This window comes from Drosophila serrata, unplaced genomic scaffold (assembly GCF_035046125.1).
Source record: "Drosophila serrata isolate PLE 108 unplaced genomic scaffold, ASM3504612v1 contig_100, whole genome shotgun sequence".
Lineage (NCBI taxonomy): Eukaryota > Metazoa > Arthropoda > Insecta > Diptera > Drosophilidae > Drosophila > Drosophila serrata.
Window position 1 is genome coordinate 587,674 of NW_028256998.1, and position 15,551 is coordinate 603,224.

The window sequence follows — 15,551 nt, forward strand, 5'->3', positions numbered from 1 at the left end:
AGCTCGATTGATTTTAGAATATAGAAATATTCTAAAGAAATTGATTTTATAAGTTTGAATTGAAAAACTAGAAACTAGGTGATAATAAATTATACATAAAATGTATCTTACCATAAACCTTATGAAGAACACCCAAAGTAATATATTCAAAATGTTTATTATATTATATTGAATATAACCATATGTCAACAAAGTAATTTGGAAAACACCCATCAGGATTAGATCTAATACAGAACAGAGAACAACGGTCAAGGGGAAATTTTAATTTCTTCCTCTAAAAATCCTAGAACTAGAAAAAAAATCCTAGCTATGGGCTAAAGTTCAGGAACCCCATGATGATTACAACGCGCAGACGTTGCCATCGACACAGACACCATTCCGTGCCATAAACTGGCTCACTGACTATGCTGTTGGACGGACGGACTTCCTCCTCCTTCCTTGCTTTTCCTGAGGAAAAGTCTCAACCCCCAAAGACTTTGCCTCCCTGCGAACGAAAATGAGTCTCACCTCCTTCTCCCCCAATCAATTTGTTGGCGCTGCAAAGGAAGTTCATTGAACTTGAGGAAGTTTGTAAAGCCAAGCTTTTGCCCTTGCTTTCCTTCCACAGAATTGCGCCCAGGACGAGAGTTCGGGGTTTTGAGGGTAGTAAATACAAACAGGAAAAATACTCTTATTTTCATAATAAGGAAAAGTTTTTCAAGAAAATGGTAAATAGTATAAGTATTTAGAAAATAATTAATTATCATTATTTGCAAACCACGTGTGTACGTGGTAAGTAAAAGTAGAGAAATCATCCTGAAATATATAAAAAGTATCTATGAATTACTCTAAGATTATGTTCCCATTAAATTTAATAATATACTATTCTAGGTAAATAAATTTATATACATTTTTCTGCAAATAAATTAAACTGCAAAGATCATTAGGAAAATATAGTTTGGGATAATAAATATTTTATATTTACTGCTTGTATCGTAAATCTTACAAAGTAATAAATATACAATTAGCCCAATTATAAAATAGCAACTCAAGAATTCAATAATAAAAAACATTTCATACTTTCTGGCGACTTTCCTTTTGTTAAAAGCACATAAAAAGCTTTAAATCGAACTTGTTATAACTTTTCTTATTTCTTATTGTTTTAATTTAATGTGCAAAGTGTTCAAGAAATTAGGAAATTTATTGCTGATGTAAAAGCAGATTTTTTACTCAATCTGGAATATTTAAAAATAAAGAAGTATGAATCTGTTCAAATGCATAAATATAAAATATGAAGGGAAATGGCATTATAAACTCGAATCAAAAATAGCAATTACTTCAAAATCTTAAAAATTAAAGACTAAAATAAAAATTATTTGATTGCTTTTTATCTGCAAAGCCATTATAAATATAGTAAATCTTTGAATTAAATATAACTTTCATGGAATATAAAATTTACTCAAAAAGTTCTAAGATGGGTGTTAGGCATTCTCTTTAATTTAAGTGGATGGTTTGTTAATAATAATAAATATAATATATAATATATATATATATATAATAATAATGAACGAACCATCGAGATAAATTATTAAGATTTCCTGAGACTGTAAAATATAAATGTTATTTATTATAATTATTACCTATAAAAAATACTATATTAGTGGTTTACTTTATAAAAATATCTGCTAAGACAACTACAGTATTGCATTAATAAGAAATTTGCCTTGTAGTCAAATAATTAGAGTACATTAATAAAAACCTTTATATGTTTAGTATATATCATCTGGCATATATTGTATGCTGTCCTTTTTTTGATTGACTTAATTTTGTGTTCTAGACAAAAATTAATCAAATCAAAGGTTTAGTTTGTTAAAAATAATAGGTGCATTTAATTTTAATGTTTGTTTGAAATCATGTGAATATATTTGTTGGTTTGCCTATAAGGAATACGATTTTAAAGTAACATAAAAGAGAAATAAGATTAACTTCAAGAACCCCATGTTCGCAGTTACCCATAGGATCGTAAGTTGGAATGTAAATTCAATAATAACTAAGACAAAAATCAATTAATCTCAATTTGGAAAGCTTTTCTGCTCTATCTATTATTGGCCTAACAAATCTGCATACTACTTTTTATAAATTAAAAACCTAAAATTTTAATAAAATTTTGACAATTTTAACGATGTAACCCCTTAAAATTTTTTGAATAAATGTCGGAAATTTATTTTTTTTTCGGACACGGCGAAATCGACTCAGCTGTTGCACTGATTAAAATTATAATTCCCTGCAAAGGTTTTAGAAATCACATTTAATATTAAGAATAAAATAAAACTTGCCACCTTCTTTTAGGATTTCATTTATTAAGTTCACTGTCTTTTTGTTTCCTTAGTAACATTTACACATTCATAAAAAATATACGTAAATCATCATTACTATTATCACCTCCTTCGGTCATATGTGTAATCAGTTTAATTAAATAATTTTGTCTGAGATTAATGATAATAATACGCGACGCTTTGATCCTTCAAAACACACTTGGTGTGCGGCAAACATATAATGTGTATGTGTGTATGTATGATCCAAAAAAGGAATAATGATACTCAGGAATTACAGTAATTACAATAGTTATAATTTAAACTAAAATGCCAAAACATTTTTTTATGGGAAAAACTAACTGAAAACTGCCTTTGCTTGATACGGCAAGGGACTAAACAAATAAAAAGTATAACCAATCAAGTTATTCTGATGACATTGTTGATTGTTGTTGTTGGTTGGTTGGTTGGTGTTGTTGGTCTCAATCCTTCTATTACTGCTGCGCTGGTGCCGGCTGTGGCTGCGGCGCCAGGCGATTAATAAATCCAATTCCTCCACGAATTATCTTGCCCACAGGTGGCGGCGAGCGGGCGGCCAGCGCCTCAAAGGCGATGCGCAGCTCGGAGAAGGCGGTGCGCGGATAGGGATTGCGTCGCGAGCTATAGCGCATCACCAGGTAATGATAGTAGATAATTGGTGTCATTAAGCCAGCGTGACTCCTAAAGTTGTAATAGAACAATTAATTAATTATCTAAAAATCCAGTAAATCACTCAAATTGACTTACATAAATGTCAGCACAATGGCATAAGGCATAATGAAGATTTCGCAGAATGCAGTGGCCTTCAGGATATTTGCCGCCTGGAACTCCACAATCGAAATGATGAAACGGGCTCCCCACCACGAATTCTGGCCAATCAGCTAGAGATTTAAATACAAATTTTATTAGGAAAAAAATTCATATAAATATTATTCATTGAAAACTTACATCAAGAAGCTTGAGCGAGTAGCTGGAGGCATGCAGCACTGAGTAGAGCAGCACTGGTATGAGCACCAGCAGTGAAGGCCTGATGTTGAAGAAGATCAGCGAGTACATCATGTAATGACACGAGTCTTCGGCAAACAATCGGGCAAGAAATTCGCGACTAAACGAGAAGGCTGGTACTCGCTGGTGCAAGCGTAGCGCTGAGATAGCCGCATTGGCCAGCAAAACCTTGCTAAACGAACTCTGTTGTGCACTGTGAATAGTAATTTCTTAGTTTATGTAAATTATAAATGAACAAAAATAAATAAAAACTCACGTAAAGATGGGCAGTACATAACTGATGGTAAAGAAGATGGCCACCAGGCGCAGGGCCCACAGTCCCGAGTCAATGCGGTTCGTTTGGAAATGCTGCAAAAGCTTGGCCGCTCCATTTTGTGTTTGTGATGACTGCTGCGGCGGGGCATCCTGTTGCTGCTGCTGTTGTTGTTGTGAGGAGCTCTCGGAGCTGTTATCTGCATTGTCAGAGCGCGGAGGCTGTTGGTCGGTTGCTGTGCTCATGATGTATGTATGTAGCTCGATGTTGTGGGTCAGTTCTGAAATAAAATAAATAATTTATAATGTATGATCGACTCTAATGCCAGGTTATTTGTAATATCATATTTCCTCAAGGAGCTCTGGGATCAAAATAAAAAGAAAAAGAAAAACATACAGTACTCTGAGAAGTGCAAAGGAAAAATGACAAATGAAAACTGTTACTTGGCTACTTTTTTTTTCCTTTGGTCTTATCGCATCAGAAATTTCTGCTCTTATCGAGGCAATGCGAGGGCAATGATAAGCCGAACCCGAAGCTAGAAGTAACCGCGACCTTATCTAACTTGTGTGTGAGGGCTAGAAATTGGCCCCACTAAAAATATTTCACCTTTTCTGCGTTCTGTGCTGAATTGAATTCTGCAAAAGTGGAACTGGGAAAGTCCGTAAAGTAACTGAAACTGTCAGATTCCGTAAAGTAACTAAAACTTTTAAGTTCTATAAAATAACTGAAAGATACTCTTAAAGAGAGTTTTTTTAGGGCCTTTGAGGAGTCCGGCGTTTTAGGCCAAATTAAAACTCCAGCTGTCTCAGCTGTTAAACCAGTCAAATGGAAAGTTGCAAGCGACGCGCGCACGCTCAACGGAACGGGAGGCGTGTGCCGAGGCGTTTTAATGTACAAGATTATGTTTTGGCCACAATTACACAGGTGGAGAGCTTTGCATACAATGTCAGAGAAAAAAAGAAATCGTTATGACAGAAGGGAAAACGGCAATAAGTGATCTTAACTGCTTATGTGCTTTTTAGTTAACCTTTAACAAGGGGATTGTTCCGCAATAATACTTATTTCTATACCAGCGAGTTTATAACCCACCGCAAAGATTTCAATGCACTTGCAAAAGAGCTAACTAATAAACTAACCACAATGCGCGCGTGTTACGAAATTTTCGGTCTATTCGTCTGAAGAGCTAACACATACAGGTGGAAGCCGCAGGTGTGTCTGGGGAGGGAGAGGGATTGGGAGTGGGAGTTGGCCAAACCACACACAGCGACGGCGCAGCGGTCACTTCAGTGTATGTACGTGTACGTGTACTTGGGAAATTATTAAGTGATAAGCTCGTGGTCATTAGTTGTCATTTAAAATGCAGGACGAGGGGGTGGGGTATATCGATTTGAATATGCATGACCGGGGGTCCTTCGACCAAGGTGGGTCAGCCTTAGCTAAGCTACTTACACCTGACAAGGTGGATAATTGCCCTCCGAACGCAGTTCGGGCATTTGAAAATTTTGTGATATGTGATGATATTCTTTACATGACGTCACATGGCCGGTCAATTGGGAAGAAATAGGAACACGTCAGACATACACAGCAGCAGCAGGTGGAACGCAAAGGTCTGGGGGCGAACGCAGGCCAGCCAATAGCAGCAAAATGGCTAAACTTTTAATGATAATCCCAGATCGTGGTGACACAGCAAAATGGTTAGCGCGCTCAAAGTGCATGGCCCTTCAATGATTGGGTTAAAGTTAACTACGGGCTTCTCGAAATTGTTGCTCCTGCTCCCCGCCATTGCAACGTGGGGGAATGGGGATACCCGCATATCTGACCTCAAAAATTGGACAATCTATTCACTGCTGGCTGTCCCTAGCACATTTTTATCTGAGATCTGGGACTACAACGGATGGGGCAGAGCTCTGGCCCAGGTAAGATATTCCACCACCTCTTCTCCAATATATTCCAAACGTGGGTTTTCACTTAGCTCAGTTCTTGCAGATGGCTGTATTTTTATTTAATTTCGTTAACGTTATTGTCAACTTACCTTTATGACTTGGGCAGACCCGTGTGTGTCTATTTCAATACTCAGTTATTAATTAATAAAAAAAACTGCTACACGTAAATTAACTCTTCGTGCGTACGATAGAGATGGTACTTTTCTCGATAGAGTGAACTGGCTCGATAGAAACGTACTAGTTCACCATCGAATTCACTAGATGGTTGTTAATTGAGGGAACTCCCTCAGCATTGTTCAATTATTTCATTTTCAGTTCCAGGATTAAGGTCTCAAAACCTGAATATCCTGTTCATGTCTCTTCTTACTGTTATTATATTTAATAAACTTAACTTTAGTGTAAAACGCGACAGCCAAATTTTTGTCATCGATATGTGGCAATCAATGAGTTATCATCCCTAAATCAAAACGCACATTTTAGCTTAATTTTTATTGAAATACTTAAACGTATTAATTAAATCGTAGAATGGAAGACGAAACTAGTCTGCCCGCCGACACATTGGCCATACTTAACGAATTCCTAGCGGAGCGTTCAAACCGCGAGGCTGAGGAAAAGGATCGGATTGTCAACAAGACCGGCAAAGATGCACACTTCGAGGAAGATTGGGCAAGAGGAAAACTATTGATATTCTAAAGCTCAGTACTGATTTGCGACTACTGCAGCAACTCAGCCAGTTCTGGTACAGCACGCAAACCAAGCATACCGTGCGGGACGTCGTGAAAAAGCTTCTGGAGGAACAAAATCCTGACTCGAGGGACAACTTCAACATAGCTCTCCTTTCCTGTCCATCTCTTTATAAGGACATCAAAGATATCCATGATCAGGGTAACACATATCCACTTATATTTGAAGCTTTGATAATCAATCTCCTGCAATTCTCCTGTCTTCTTAGTCAACATCTTCGAGTTCGATCAGCGGTTCGGGGCTTACGGCACTGATTTCGTATATTACGACTTCAACTGCATAGATAACAATCCAGACTATCTAAAGGAACACCACAAACAGTACGACCTTATAGTGGCCGACCCGCCCTTTTTGTCCCAGGAATGCATTACCAAAATGTCGCAGATAATCACCAAACTCCAACGCGATCCAAGTAAATCCAAGCTGATCTTCTGCTCCGGCGAGGTAGTGGAGCCATGGTTAATTACCTGCCTACCGGTTCACAAGTGCAACTTCCGGCCGGAGCACGAGCGGAATCTGGGCAACGAATTTGTTAGTTATGCCAACTTCAATTTGGACAATTATATTGAAAATAAATAAGCACATTGCATTCTTTTGTGGGCTGTGGTGAGGAGTGGATTAAATGCCAGGATGGAAGCTTTTATTTCGCACCGACGTCGGCCTCTTTACGCTGCTGGACTAACTCCCGCAGACCGTCTTCCTGATCCTTCAGAGATTTTTGCAGAAATTCCTTTTTCTTTTCGAGCAGTTCGATTGCCTTGTCGCACTTGTCCTGCTTGGCTTTCAGATCCTCGCGCATGTTCTGAACATCGGTCAGCAGAAACATGCGTCCCACGGATTGATATACCCTGTTGCAAAAGGAATACAATGTGAATATGGAATCAATTGTGGGTTTTTAGGCATTGAGTCACCTCGTATCGTCGGACAGACTGCTGGTACCCTTTTCCGTCAGCTGGTACTTGTGTTTGCCAGTTTTTACCATGTCACACTTCATGTCTATCATGTTGATCTTCTTCGTGGTCTCCAGTTTGTTGATCTGCATTTCGGTGAAAGCCTGTAGATTGTCCAAAGGAAAACCAGATGGCTATGAGAAAGGAAAGACCCTTGGCAAGGCAAGGCGAGGCAAGCACGCGCTGCACGCCGACAGCAAACACAGAAAGCCGGCTCTCCCCCCCGCTTACCTTCTTCAGTTCCATGTCCATTTGTGCCATTTTCTTTGATAATTGTTACTTCACAGATAAATAGGGCTAAGTTCAATATATTCAGTAAGAATTTAATAGAATCGTTAACACCTGCACTGTTTTTTTTTACTTCAATGTGATGAGGAGCTGGGACGACTCATAGCGATAGTATCGATAAATAGAATAATCGAACAATCGATGACAGCGTTCACACCTTGTCCACTGCCGCGGAGTGATGAGAGTTCGATAAAGCGGTTTTTATTTTACAATTGAAAAATAAATAAGACTTTTTTCATAGCCTTGCAATTTGGATAAATTTAGTTTATTTAGAGATTATAAAATCGATTTGTAGTGTAGACATATTTTCAAAAACCTTTGGTAGACGTTTATTCATATTTGATCGCGAGCATTTCAAATTATAACAAAAAGTCGTTTCTTAGAAACAATAATACTATAATAAATAGCCTAAAATGCAAATTAGAAAGAAAGCCGTTGGACTTTACTAAATCTCTTCAAAGTATATAAAAAATCACAATTTATACCTGCATTTAAATGCATTTAATATACATACATATATAGGTAACAGTTCTTTTAAAATCTAGAATCAATGACAGAAGTTGCATATACTAAACACAACATTTGGCCGGCAGGGTCTGTAGGCGTTCTCGTAACGCCTCCTCGTTTAGTTGGTGCATGCAGAGGAATTGCCCGTTTAGGAACACAACCGGAATGTCATCCCGAAAGAGCCTTAGGAAACGAACGTTCTCCTTTCGGTCGATGTAAACTTTTTCCAACCGGTACCGGCCATCGAATTCCTGCTCCAGCCGATGGACTAGCTCGTCGCACAGGGGACAGGGATCGCGCGTGTAAAGGGTGAGCAAAGGCCGACCGTCATCCTGGGCTATTTTGGGCGCTCTGAAAAACATAAAATTCAGAAAATCAAAAGAGTCAAGAAAGGTTGCAAGAAAACGTACAGTTTTTCGAGAAACATGATCATGGAGCCATCAGCTCCACCAATGAACGCGCATCCCAGTTCGCCGCTGGGCAGTGAGTGGACCAAATGCGTTAGTAGGTGACTGGCAGTGACCTGCTTAAAGTCATGCGTGCACAGGCGTTTGGGGTACAGGTCACCGATCATACTCTCCGTTATTCCTTTTTCGGTTCCCGTGACCACGTTCCAGGTGTAGACCTCGCTGGGAGTGATCGGATTGTTTTCATTCAAGCGGTACATTACCTGTTTGTCATCCTTTTTTACCCAAAACTCTCGCAACAATGCGAGTGGTTGTAGTTGCAGACGTTGTGCCGCCTCTTGGGTGGTCCAGGCGAGAGCGGCACCTCCTAATGTGGGTGCCGGCTCCAAGAGAGCCTGATTTGTCCCAGCCAATCGTTTGGAAATTCCAAGGTGTCGCACGGACATCAGTTCGTTTGCCAGAACTCCGTGCTCTGGCTGCACCACCTGACGCCGGGTATCCCCAGTAATGATCACTTGGTTGTTTCCGGATTGAAGGGAGTCTATCGTCATCTGGAGACCACTAATGGAGCAAATGTCGTCTTGCAGTGCAAGTGTCTCGCACTTAAAGCCCAAATCCTTGGCCACATTGGAAAGATGCTCTTTGCACACTGGCTCCGGCCTCTTTGACGACGAGCTGAAGATCAGTTTGGTGAACTCCTTACGCGGCACAGTGGTTCGCTTGGCTAGTTCGTCGACTATCATCCCAGCTAGCTGCTGCTCCTCCACTCGGATGGGAGCGCTGGGTGTCCGCACGGCAGATGCAATCACTACACCATTTTTGTAGCCTTCTGCCTGCTGGCTCTGAGGGGTGCAGTGGCGGACCAGCTGCTGCCAAATACTGTGGGCAATGGAGCTCTTCTAGAAGTTCACATCTTTGTAATGTGGATGAACTTACTGTTTGTGGCTAAACGGACGCACGCCTCCCGGCATTTTCTATTTTTTGGGACGGTAGGTTAATATATTTGTTTTGTAACACCTGTTGATTTATATGAAACAGCTGTTTTATCAGGTGTCACCAAGGTCAAGCATTGTCACTATGTTTATTTGCTATTGTTTATATGTCAGTCAGAGCAAATTTGAGTGCCTTATTAGTAGATGAAGGTGAATTGTTTAATTGTTTTTTCCTTCCATGGTCACAAATGACAGAGTTGCCTTGATACTAATCGTATTGGAGGGAGACAACTCTGGTTGTCTGTTCAGTCCTCTGTTAATGCTGGCACAGCTGATTTCACAAAAACAAAAAACGGAGAAAGAAAAACAATAACAATAAAGGAGAAAGTTATTTTAAGTTCGAACAAACAAAGAATAAGACGGAGAAACCGGTTGTTACAGCACCGACTTATTCGACGCCAGCTGATAAATATTGCAGAGACTTTGCAGGGACACTCCGAGCGGGCGTTAAGTCGAAAATCCAATGGAAGTGACTCTTAAGAAGGCTCGCCTGGTAAACGATAAAAATGAAGCCTCGGGGGAGGATAGGGCTGACGTTGATCCGTTCGGATGGTGGGCTCTGCCAGAGCCAGCGCTTCTCATGATCTTCGAGCAGTTAAGCGTCCCCGAACTCCTCCAGGCGAGCCTCTGCTGCCGGCGGTGGAACAGCATTGCCAACGACGACCTGCTGTGGCGTCAGAAGTTCCAGGAGCACTTCAGAGCCTCACCCAATGTTCCACTTAAGCCGGGCGCCGAGAGCTGGCGGTCGGAGTACCGTCGTCTGTCCACGCACATACCCTTCGTCCAGGCCCAGCGACTGGAATCGACGGCGGAAAACCACCATGGCCACACGCACCAGGTGCTGCATGTGAGCTTCGCCCACAACGGCGAAATGTTCGCCACCTGCTCCAAGGACGGCTATGCGATAGTGCGTGCTTTCCACATACATACATATTGTATGTATGTACATATAGACAAGTCATTAATCCGCTGTTGCTCTGTTTTAGATCTGGAATTCTCAGCATCCGTGTACGGAGAAGTATGCGCACAACATGAAACAGTTCAGTTGGAAGTACTCCCAATACTCTCAGTTTAACCAGAGCGACACCTTGCTCCTGGTCTCCGGCGTACACTTTGGTTCGCCACAATCGACTTCTGGAGAGATTGCCGTCTTTTATCTGGGAGCCACCGAGTCGCATCTGCGCTGCCGGGTGGTCAACCGACCGTACGATATCTTTGGCACCTGGTTCAGTGACCAATATCTGATCTCTGGTGACTTGCACTGGCTAGCGCACTTGGTTAGCACGTCGGTTCTGTGGCTCAACAAGGCCAATCAGGAGATTGACTCTGAGCACGTCCCGATCATGAGTCAACTGTACAAATTCTACAATCGAAATGCCAGCTCGGTGCGAGCCATCATGGTGGCCAGATGTCCCTGGCTTGATGAAAGCAACGATCCGTTGTTAGTCAGGTGTACCGACGAGGCCGACGAAACTCGCAGGACCACGCAGCACTCACCGCCCAGAAATGATCCAGAGTCCAGTGGGAATCCCTTATCCCATGCAGCCAGCCTGCGCCGCACAAGAAGCGCAACACCGGAAGAGAACTACTTGCCAGACATCAGCGAACGTCGTTCAAGGACGCGTCCTGGTGACCCCACCATTCACTATCTGGAGGAATACAGAAATGCCGTAGCCTCTGTCAATGGTGCAAACGAAGAGGAGGACGACGAGGAGGAGTACGACTCAATGGATTTACAAGAGGAATACGACGAAATGGAAAACAGCATACCGAAATACCTCATCTTTTCCACGGGCTCAAAGACCTTCACACCGCATCAGATCGGTTTCAAGCGCATTGGGAATGTGTATTTCCCGAAAAAACTTGATCCCGGTCCCACGCTCAAGGAAAGAATAGCTGCCAAGCGGGCTGCCGAACAACAGCAGCAGCAGGCACCGCGCACTGACCCGGATTGGTGGGACTATGAGTCTGTAAAAGATCGCTTTGACCAAGTGGACAAGGTGATTGATCTGCATGGACACATCATCGGCATGGCACTCAGCCCAGACCATCGCTACTTGTACGTGAACACCCGTCCATGGCCCAAGAACTATGTCATCACTAATCCTCTCGAACCGCCGCCAATCGCTCAAGAGATCGACATCCATGTCATTGACTTGATGACACTTAAGAGAGTAGGCAACATGCTGCGTGCCCACAAGGCTTACACGCCCAGCTCGGAGTGCTTCTTCATATTCCTCGATGTCTGTGAGGAATATGTGGCCAGTGGCGCCGAGGATCAACATGCTTACCTATGGGATCGATACTACGGCATAAGTTTAGCCAAGTTTAAGCATTCTGATGTTGTAAACAGTGTGGCCTTTAATCCGCGCGACTCTGAGATGCTGGTGACCACCAGCGATGACTACACAATCAAGGTAAAGAACGAATTATGAATATCACCGGTGTCATTAACAAAGGCAATTCCTTTACAGGTCTGGCGATCCCGATCTAAGGCTAGGGAGTACAACATACCTGTCAATGTCAGCGAGTCTCTCGAGCTTAAGCCTAAGAACTGAGGATGAATATTGCCGAAATCATAAGTTCTGTGCCTGCCGTATCCGATTGCTTTATTGTGTATAGATTTTACTGCTCGCCGCTAGTTCGTTTCGTGTTGTTAAAGATTTTTATTAAATGGTGTTCGCTTTACGAATCTCCAGTAGGTTTTGCTGGCCCTTCAATCGGCTCGGCTGGTGGCGGTCCGGTTTCCTCAGACTGCATAGATTGGGCAGATGTAGATGGCTCGTCTGGAAGTCTCGAATTTGGGCAAGAGTCGCGGTCGTCTCCATGGTCGTGGTCATGATTATGATTGTGTTTAACGTTCTTCTTCCGCTTCTCGGGATGTCCAAAACAATGCTCGCAATCTTCGTCATCTTCTGAGGAACTCTCACCGAAAGCCAAGGGTTTTTTGTATATGCAGCAACCTAGAATATATACATATGGATTAGCCAACGCCTCGAATCAGGAGAGCAAACAAAGATTACATTTGGATTTCTTCCGATTCAGATGTTCGTTGTCAATGATTCCAGCGTGAAAGACCACCCGGCGTTCATCACGCGGCTGGGCCAAGCGCAGCTGCAGCGTGGGAGTGGATCCACTTGCATCCGTCTCATCGACTATTTCGGTTCTCGTTCCATTAATTGAATCATTACTCGGTTTTTGGGCCATTTTTAACTATATAAACAAGATATCATGAATGTAGTGCTGCTGCTCCGATCAGCTGTGTAGTGAACTATCTGGCAACACCGCCTACTCTAATGGGGCAAAAATATTTGGGGTACCTCTCTCAACTAATTTCATCCATTTTACTGCATTCATTTGAATTTATGAACTTAAATTAATTATAGTAACAAAAAAAATTATTTATTTTTCTTAATATATCTACATATATGAGAAACAAGAAAATGTATTTTTAAATCTAAAATTATTTCCAATTTCATGAACACGAGTGCCCCAATTAATTATGAGCTTCACATACCTCGACGATCTGGCAACAGTTAACGTCACATTCAGCTGTCAGTCGTTCGGAAAATGTCTGCACTTGTGCGATTTAATTTGTTAACTAAACCGCAATTTGGTAATTGAATGAATCTTAATCAATATTTAAAAGTTTTACAGTGACATTAACTTGTACTTTTGTGTTGTGGCTATTCTTAGAATAACTTGCAACTCAGTGAAACAGTCGGTTTGCTTGCAACCAAATTATGTAATTTTTGCGCAAAGCAAAACAAAGATATAGCAGAGTGTTCTGCGCATTTTATTGATTTGCTTGCCTTATTTGTGCATTGCAGTTGCGGCTGTGCCGGCCAGCTGCCTGCAGCTACAGCGGCTACAGAGCACTCAGGCCCCGCCACCAGGAACGCCACCACCACAGACCAAGACCAAGTTCGGTCCTCTGGCCGATGAAGATCGAATCTTCACCAACCTCTATGGACGTCACGACTGGCGACTGAAGGGCGCCCTGAAGCGCGGAGATTGGTACAAGACCAAGGAAATTGTGCTAAAGGGACCCGACTGGATCATCAATGAGATCAAGACGTCTGGTCTGCGTGGCCGAGGAGGCGCTGGCTTCCCCAGTGGCATGAAGTGGTCCTTCATGAACAAGCCCGGGGATGGTCGCCCCAAGTACTTGGTTGTCAACGCCGATGAGGGTGAGTAAGAAACAACGCACCTTTTAACAATTTATTATTAATTCATTGTTTTCGGTCCCTAGGTGAGCCTGGTACCTGCAAGGATCGAGAGATCATGCGCCACGACCCACACAAGCTGGTGGAGGGCTGCCTAATCGCCGGCCGTGCCATGGGCGCACAAGCCGCCTACATTTACATTCGAGGCGAGTTCTATAACGAGGCGTCCAACATGCAGCTGGCCATCGCTGAGGCCTACCAGGCTGGTTTGATTGGCAAGAATGCTTGCGGAACTGGATACGACTTTGATGTGTTTATGCATCGTGGCGCTGGCGCCTACATTTGTGGCGAAGAGACAGCCCTAATCGAGTCTCTGGAAGGCAAGCAGGGAAAGCCGCGCTTGAAGCCGCCATTCCCCGCTGACGTTGGTGTTTTCGGTTGCCCAACCACTGTCACCAATGTGGAGACAGTGGCAGTGGCCCCAAGCATCTGTCGTCGCGGTGGTCCCTGGTTTGCTAGCTTTGGCCGTACCCGTAACTCAGGCACTAAGCTCTTCAACATTTCGGGCCATGTCAATAGGCCCTGCACCGTTGAGGAGGAAATGTCCATACCGTTGAAGGAGCTGATCGAACGCCACTGCGGTGGTGTTACCGGTGGCTGGGACAATCTGCTGGGCGTCATTCCCGGTGGCTCCTCTACTCCCATCATACCGAAGAACGTCTGCGACGATGTGATTATGGATTTCGACGGCTTGATCGCCGCCCAGACCTCGCTTGGCACGGCTGCCATCATTGTGATGGACAAGTCGACGGATGTAATCAAGGCAATTGCCAGGCTAATTTCGTTCTACAAGCACGAGAGTTGTGGACAGTGCACGCCTTGCCGAGAGGGAATTGGCTGGATGAACAAGATCATGACGCGGTAAGAATCAGGGATTGTATGTTATGCAAAAATCAATTATAATTTCTTTGCTTTAGCTTTGTCAAGGGAGACGCGCAACCCGCTGAGATCGATATGCTGTGGGAGATCTCGAAACAAATCGAGGGACACACCATCTGTGCGCTGGGAGACGGTGCCGCCTGGCCAGTGCAGGGTCTTATCCGTCACTTCCGACCTGAAATCGAGAAACGTATGCAACAGTATGCGGGGCAGGCGAAGCGCGCCAGCAATTAATTGATAATTCAAATGTAATAGTTAATTTTATTGATTGCTGCTTGGATGCATATATAAAGTGTAAAGTTCTCCAATATTCCCTATGTTCCTTAATCCAATTTTAAGCTTTTTATATGCTTAATTACGGCCTGAATATCCTCATTACTGGGCGATTGGTACGACGGCGGAAAGGTGCACAAACTCAGAGGCCCACCAATTTGACGATCCACTCCAGGTTGTTCCACACAACGGGCTGGTATAAACTGATATCTAGAAGTACACTATATATAGAGAGAACCTTTTGGCTTTATTATCAAACTTACTCCCGGCCATTGCAGCTTTGCAGACTCAGAAACAGAAAAGCCGCGAAGAAAATCAAAAAAGTAGTTCTGAAATCCATGTTGAGATGTAAACCGTTGGCTAATGCGATCAATTATAGACTGACTGGCTACTGACTATCGGAGTTAAGAACACCGGCTTCTACTTGTTCATGCAAATATTATGCAATACCTGGAATGTGTTTAGTCATTTAAATAACGGCTTTATGATCATCACCTTATGAATAATTAATGCACAAAAGTTTCAATTCCTTGCCATTATGAGCGGCTGTGGAATACCCCAGCCAGAATGCCGCCTTGATACAGCAATTATAATTCATATCTAATAATCTGGAGACTACACTAGCCTACAAGCTTCGTCAAGCTTGAATTTATTAAGTCCCTTACTGTTTTACAGCAAAGTTTCAAGTTTCTTATAACGAATCGGATTTGATGTTCCCAAGGAGTTTTAGTAACCGAGTAGAGTTTTGGTAAAT

At 42.6% G+C, this 15,551-nt stretch overlaps 8 protein-coding genes across 10 annotated transcripts; 3 read left to right on the top strand and 5 right to left on the bottom strand.

Annotated features, from left to right (window-relative positions):
• Positions 1–2,319: 2,319 nt before the first annotated feature.
• Positions 2,320–5,778, bottom strand: Kr-h2 (transmembrane protein 33-containing Krueppel homolog 2). 3 transcript variants are annotated; one of them, XM_020954879.2, is made up of 5 exons: positions 5,621–5,778; positions 3,592–3,868; positions 3,279–3,528; positions 3,078–3,211; positions 2,320–3,011 (listed from the first exon to the last, which is right to left on the bottom strand). In XM_020954879.2, exons 2-5 carry the CDS (start codon positions 3,831–3,833, stop codon positions 2,786–2,788), a joined length of 852 nt encoding a protein of 283 aa, XP_020810538.1. In that variant the 5' UTR covers positions 3,834–3,868; positions 5,621–5,778; the 3' UTR covers positions 2,320–2,785. The 3 variants fall into 3 exon arrangements, with proteins under 3 accessions (XP_020810538.1, XP_020810539.1, XP_086697156.1); XM_020954880.2 differs by lacking the exon at positions 5,621–5,778 and adding an exon at positions 4,195–4,326; XM_086841030.1 differs by lacking the exon at positions 5,621–5,778 and adding an exon at positions 3,985–4,075.
• Positions 5,779–5,953: 175 nt separating this feature from the next.
• LOC110185871 (protein-lysine N-methyltransferase CG9154) lies at positions 5,954–6,857 on the top strand. Its single transcript, XM_020954882.2, has 3 exons — positions 5,954–6,197; positions 6,254–6,416; positions 6,484–6,857. Exons 1-3 carry the CDS (start codon positions 6,057–6,059, stop codon positions 6,852–6,854), a joined length of 675 nt encoding a protein of 224 aa, XP_020810541.2. The 5' UTR covers positions 5,954–6,056; the 3' UTR covers positions 6,855–6,857.
• On the bottom strand, positions 6,804–7,659 carry Pfdn1 (prefoldin subunit 1). Its single transcript, XM_020954883.2, has 3 exons — positions 7,457–7,659; positions 7,187–7,329; positions 6,804–7,123 (listed from the first exon to the last, which is right to left on the bottom strand). The coding sequence occupies exons 1-3, from the start codon at positions 7,484–7,486 to the stop codon at positions 6,916–6,918; spliced, it is 381 nt and encodes a 126-aa protein (XP_020810542.1). The 5' UTR covers positions 7,487–7,659; the 3' UTR covers positions 6,804–6,915.
• A 332-nt stretch (positions 7,660–7,991) lies between these two features.
• LOC110185852 (uncharacterized) lies at positions 7,992–9,642 on the bottom strand. Its single transcript, XM_020954860.2, has 3 exons — positions 9,364–9,642; positions 8,431–9,306; positions 7,992–8,371 (listed from the first exon to the last, which is right to left on the bottom strand). Exons 1-3 carry the CDS (start codon positions 9,396–9,398, stop codon positions 8,083–8,085), a joined length of 1,200 nt encoding a protein of 399 aa, XP_020810519.2. The 5' UTR covers positions 9,399–9,642; the 3' UTR covers positions 7,992–8,082.
• Fbw5 (F-box and WD repeat domain containing 5) lies at positions 9,615–12,111 on the top strand. Its single transcript, XM_020954859.2, has 3 exons — positions 9,615–10,326; positions 10,406–11,836; positions 11,894–12,111. The coding sequence occupies exons 1-3, from the start codon at positions 9,883–9,885 to the stop codon at positions 11,975–11,977; spliced, it is 1,959 nt and encodes a 652-aa protein (XP_020810518.2). The 5' UTR covers positions 9,615–9,882; the 3' UTR covers positions 11,978–12,111.
• Positions 12,012–12,721, bottom strand: LOC110185853 (E3 ubiquitin-protein ligase PPP1R11). Its single transcript, XM_020954862.2, has 2 exons — positions 12,443–12,721; positions 12,012–12,382 (listed from the first exon to the last, which is right to left on the bottom strand). The coding sequence occupies exons 1-2, from the start codon at positions 12,624–12,626 to the stop codon at positions 12,105–12,107; spliced, it is 462 nt and encodes a 153-aa protein (XP_020810521.2). The 5' UTR covers positions 12,627–12,721; the 3' UTR covers positions 12,012–12,104.
• Positions 12,722–12,874: 153 nt separating this feature from the next.
• ND-51 (NADH dehydrogenase (ubiquinone) 51 kDa subunit) lies at positions 12,875–14,834 on the top strand. Its single transcript, XM_020954588.2, has 4 exons — positions 12,875–13,035; positions 13,250–13,609; positions 13,672–14,506; positions 14,563–14,834. The coding sequence occupies exons 1-4, from the start codon at positions 12,990–12,992 to the stop codon at positions 14,756–14,758; spliced, it is 1,437 nt and encodes a 478-aa protein (XP_020810247.1). The 5' UTR covers positions 12,875–12,989; the 3' UTR covers positions 14,759–14,834.
• On the bottom strand, positions 14,766–15,546 carry LOC110185633 (uncharacterized). Its single transcript, XM_020954590.2, has 2 exons — positions 15,061–15,546; positions 14,766–15,007 (listed from the first exon to the last, which is right to left on the bottom strand). The coding sequence occupies exons 1-2, from the start codon at positions 15,135–15,137 to the stop codon at positions 14,848–14,850; spliced, it is 237 nt and encodes a 78-aa protein (XP_020810249.2). The 5' UTR covers positions 15,138–15,546; the 3' UTR covers positions 14,766–14,847.
• Between the last annotated feature and the right edge of the window lie 5 nt (positions 15,547–15,551).

Bases quoted from the DNA above. Each gene is read 5' to 3' on its own strand.
- Kr-h2 (XM_020954879.2), bottom strand. From the start codon at position 3,833: ATGAGCACAGCAACCGACCAACAGCCTCCGCGCTCTGACAATGCAGAT. The intron at 3,529-3,591 runs GTGAGTTTTTAT...TACTATTCACAG, and splicing joins TATGTACTGCCCATCTTTAC to TGCACAACAGAGTTCGTTTA. The intron at 3,012-3,077 runs GTAAGTCAATTT...TTACAACTTTAG, and splicing joins GCCATTGTGCTGACATTTAT to GAGTCACGCTGGCTTAATGA.
- LOC110185871 (XM_020954882.2), top strand. From the start codon at position 6,057: ATGGAAGACGAAACTAGTCTGCCCGCCGACACATTGGCCATACTTAAC. The intron at 6,198-6,253 runs GCAAGAGGAAAA...CGACTACTGCAG, and splicing joins CACACTTCGAGGAAGATTGG to CAACTCAGCCAGTTCTGGTA. The intron at 6,417-6,483 runs GTAACACATATC...CTGTCTTCTTAG, and splicing joins CAAAGATATCCATGATCAGG to TCAACATCTTCGAGTTCGAT.
- Pfdn1 (XM_020954883.2), bottom strand. From the start codon at position 7,486: ATGGCACAAATGGACATGGAACTGAAGAAG. The intron at 7,330-7,456 runs GTAAGCGGGGGG...GACAATCTACAG, and splicing joins TGGACATGGAACTGAAGAAG to GCTTTCACCGAAATGCAGAT. The intron at 7,124-7,186 runs GTGACTCAATGC...CTTTTGCAACAG, and splicing joins AGTCTGTCCGACGATACGAG to GGTATATCAATCCGTGGGAC.
- LOC110185852 (XM_020954860.2), bottom strand. From the start codon at position 9,398: ATGCCGGGAGGCGTGCGTCCGTTTAGCCACAAACA. The intron at 9,307-9,363 runs GTAAGTTCATCC...CATTGCCCACAG, and splicing joins CGTCCGTTTAGCCACAAACA to TATTTGGCAGCAGCTGGTCC. The intron at 8,372-8,430 runs GTACGTTTTCTT...TATGTTTTTCAG, and splicing joins ATCATGTTTCTCGAAAAACT to AGCGCCCAAAATAGCCCAGG.
- Fbw5 (XM_020954859.2), top strand. From the start codon at position 9,883: ATGGAAGTGACTCTTAAGAAGGCTCGCCTGGTAAACGATAAAAATGAA. The intron at 10,327-10,405 runs GTGCGTGCTTTC...GCTCTGTTTTAG, and splicing joins CCAAGGACGGCTATGCGATA to ATCTGGAATTCTCAGCATCC. The intron at 11,837-11,893 runs GTAAAGAACGAA...ATTCCTTTACAG, and splicing joins GCGATGACTACACAATCAAG to GTCTGGCGATCCCGATCTAA.
- LOC110185853 (XM_020954862.2), bottom strand. From the start codon at position 12,626: ATGGCCCAAAAACCGAGTAATGATTCAATTAATGGAACGAGAACCGAA. The intron at 12,383-12,442 runs GTAATCTTTGTT...TATATATTCTAG, and splicing joins GAATCGGAAGAAATCCAAAT to GTTGCTGCATATACAAAAAA.
- ND-51 (XM_020954588.2), top strand. From the start codon at position 12,990: ATGTCTGCACTTGTGCGATTTAATTTGTTAACTAAACCGCAATTTG. The intron at 13,036-13,249 runs GTAATTGAATGA...TGTGCATTGCAG, and splicing joins GTTAACTAAACCGCAATTTG to TTGCGGCTGTGCCGGCCAGC. The intron at 14,507-14,562 runs GTAAGAATCAGG...TCTTTGCTTTAG, and splicing joins ATGAACAAGATCATGACGCG to CTTTGTCAAGGGAGACGCGC.
- LOC110185633 (XM_020954590.2), bottom strand. From the start codon at position 15,137: ATGGATTTCAGAACTACTTTTTTGATTTTCTTCGCGGCTTTTCTGTTT. The intron at 15,008-15,060 runs GTAAGTTTGATA...GTGTACTTCTAG, and splicing joins CAAAGCTGCAATGGCCGGGA to ATATCAGTTTATACCAGCCC.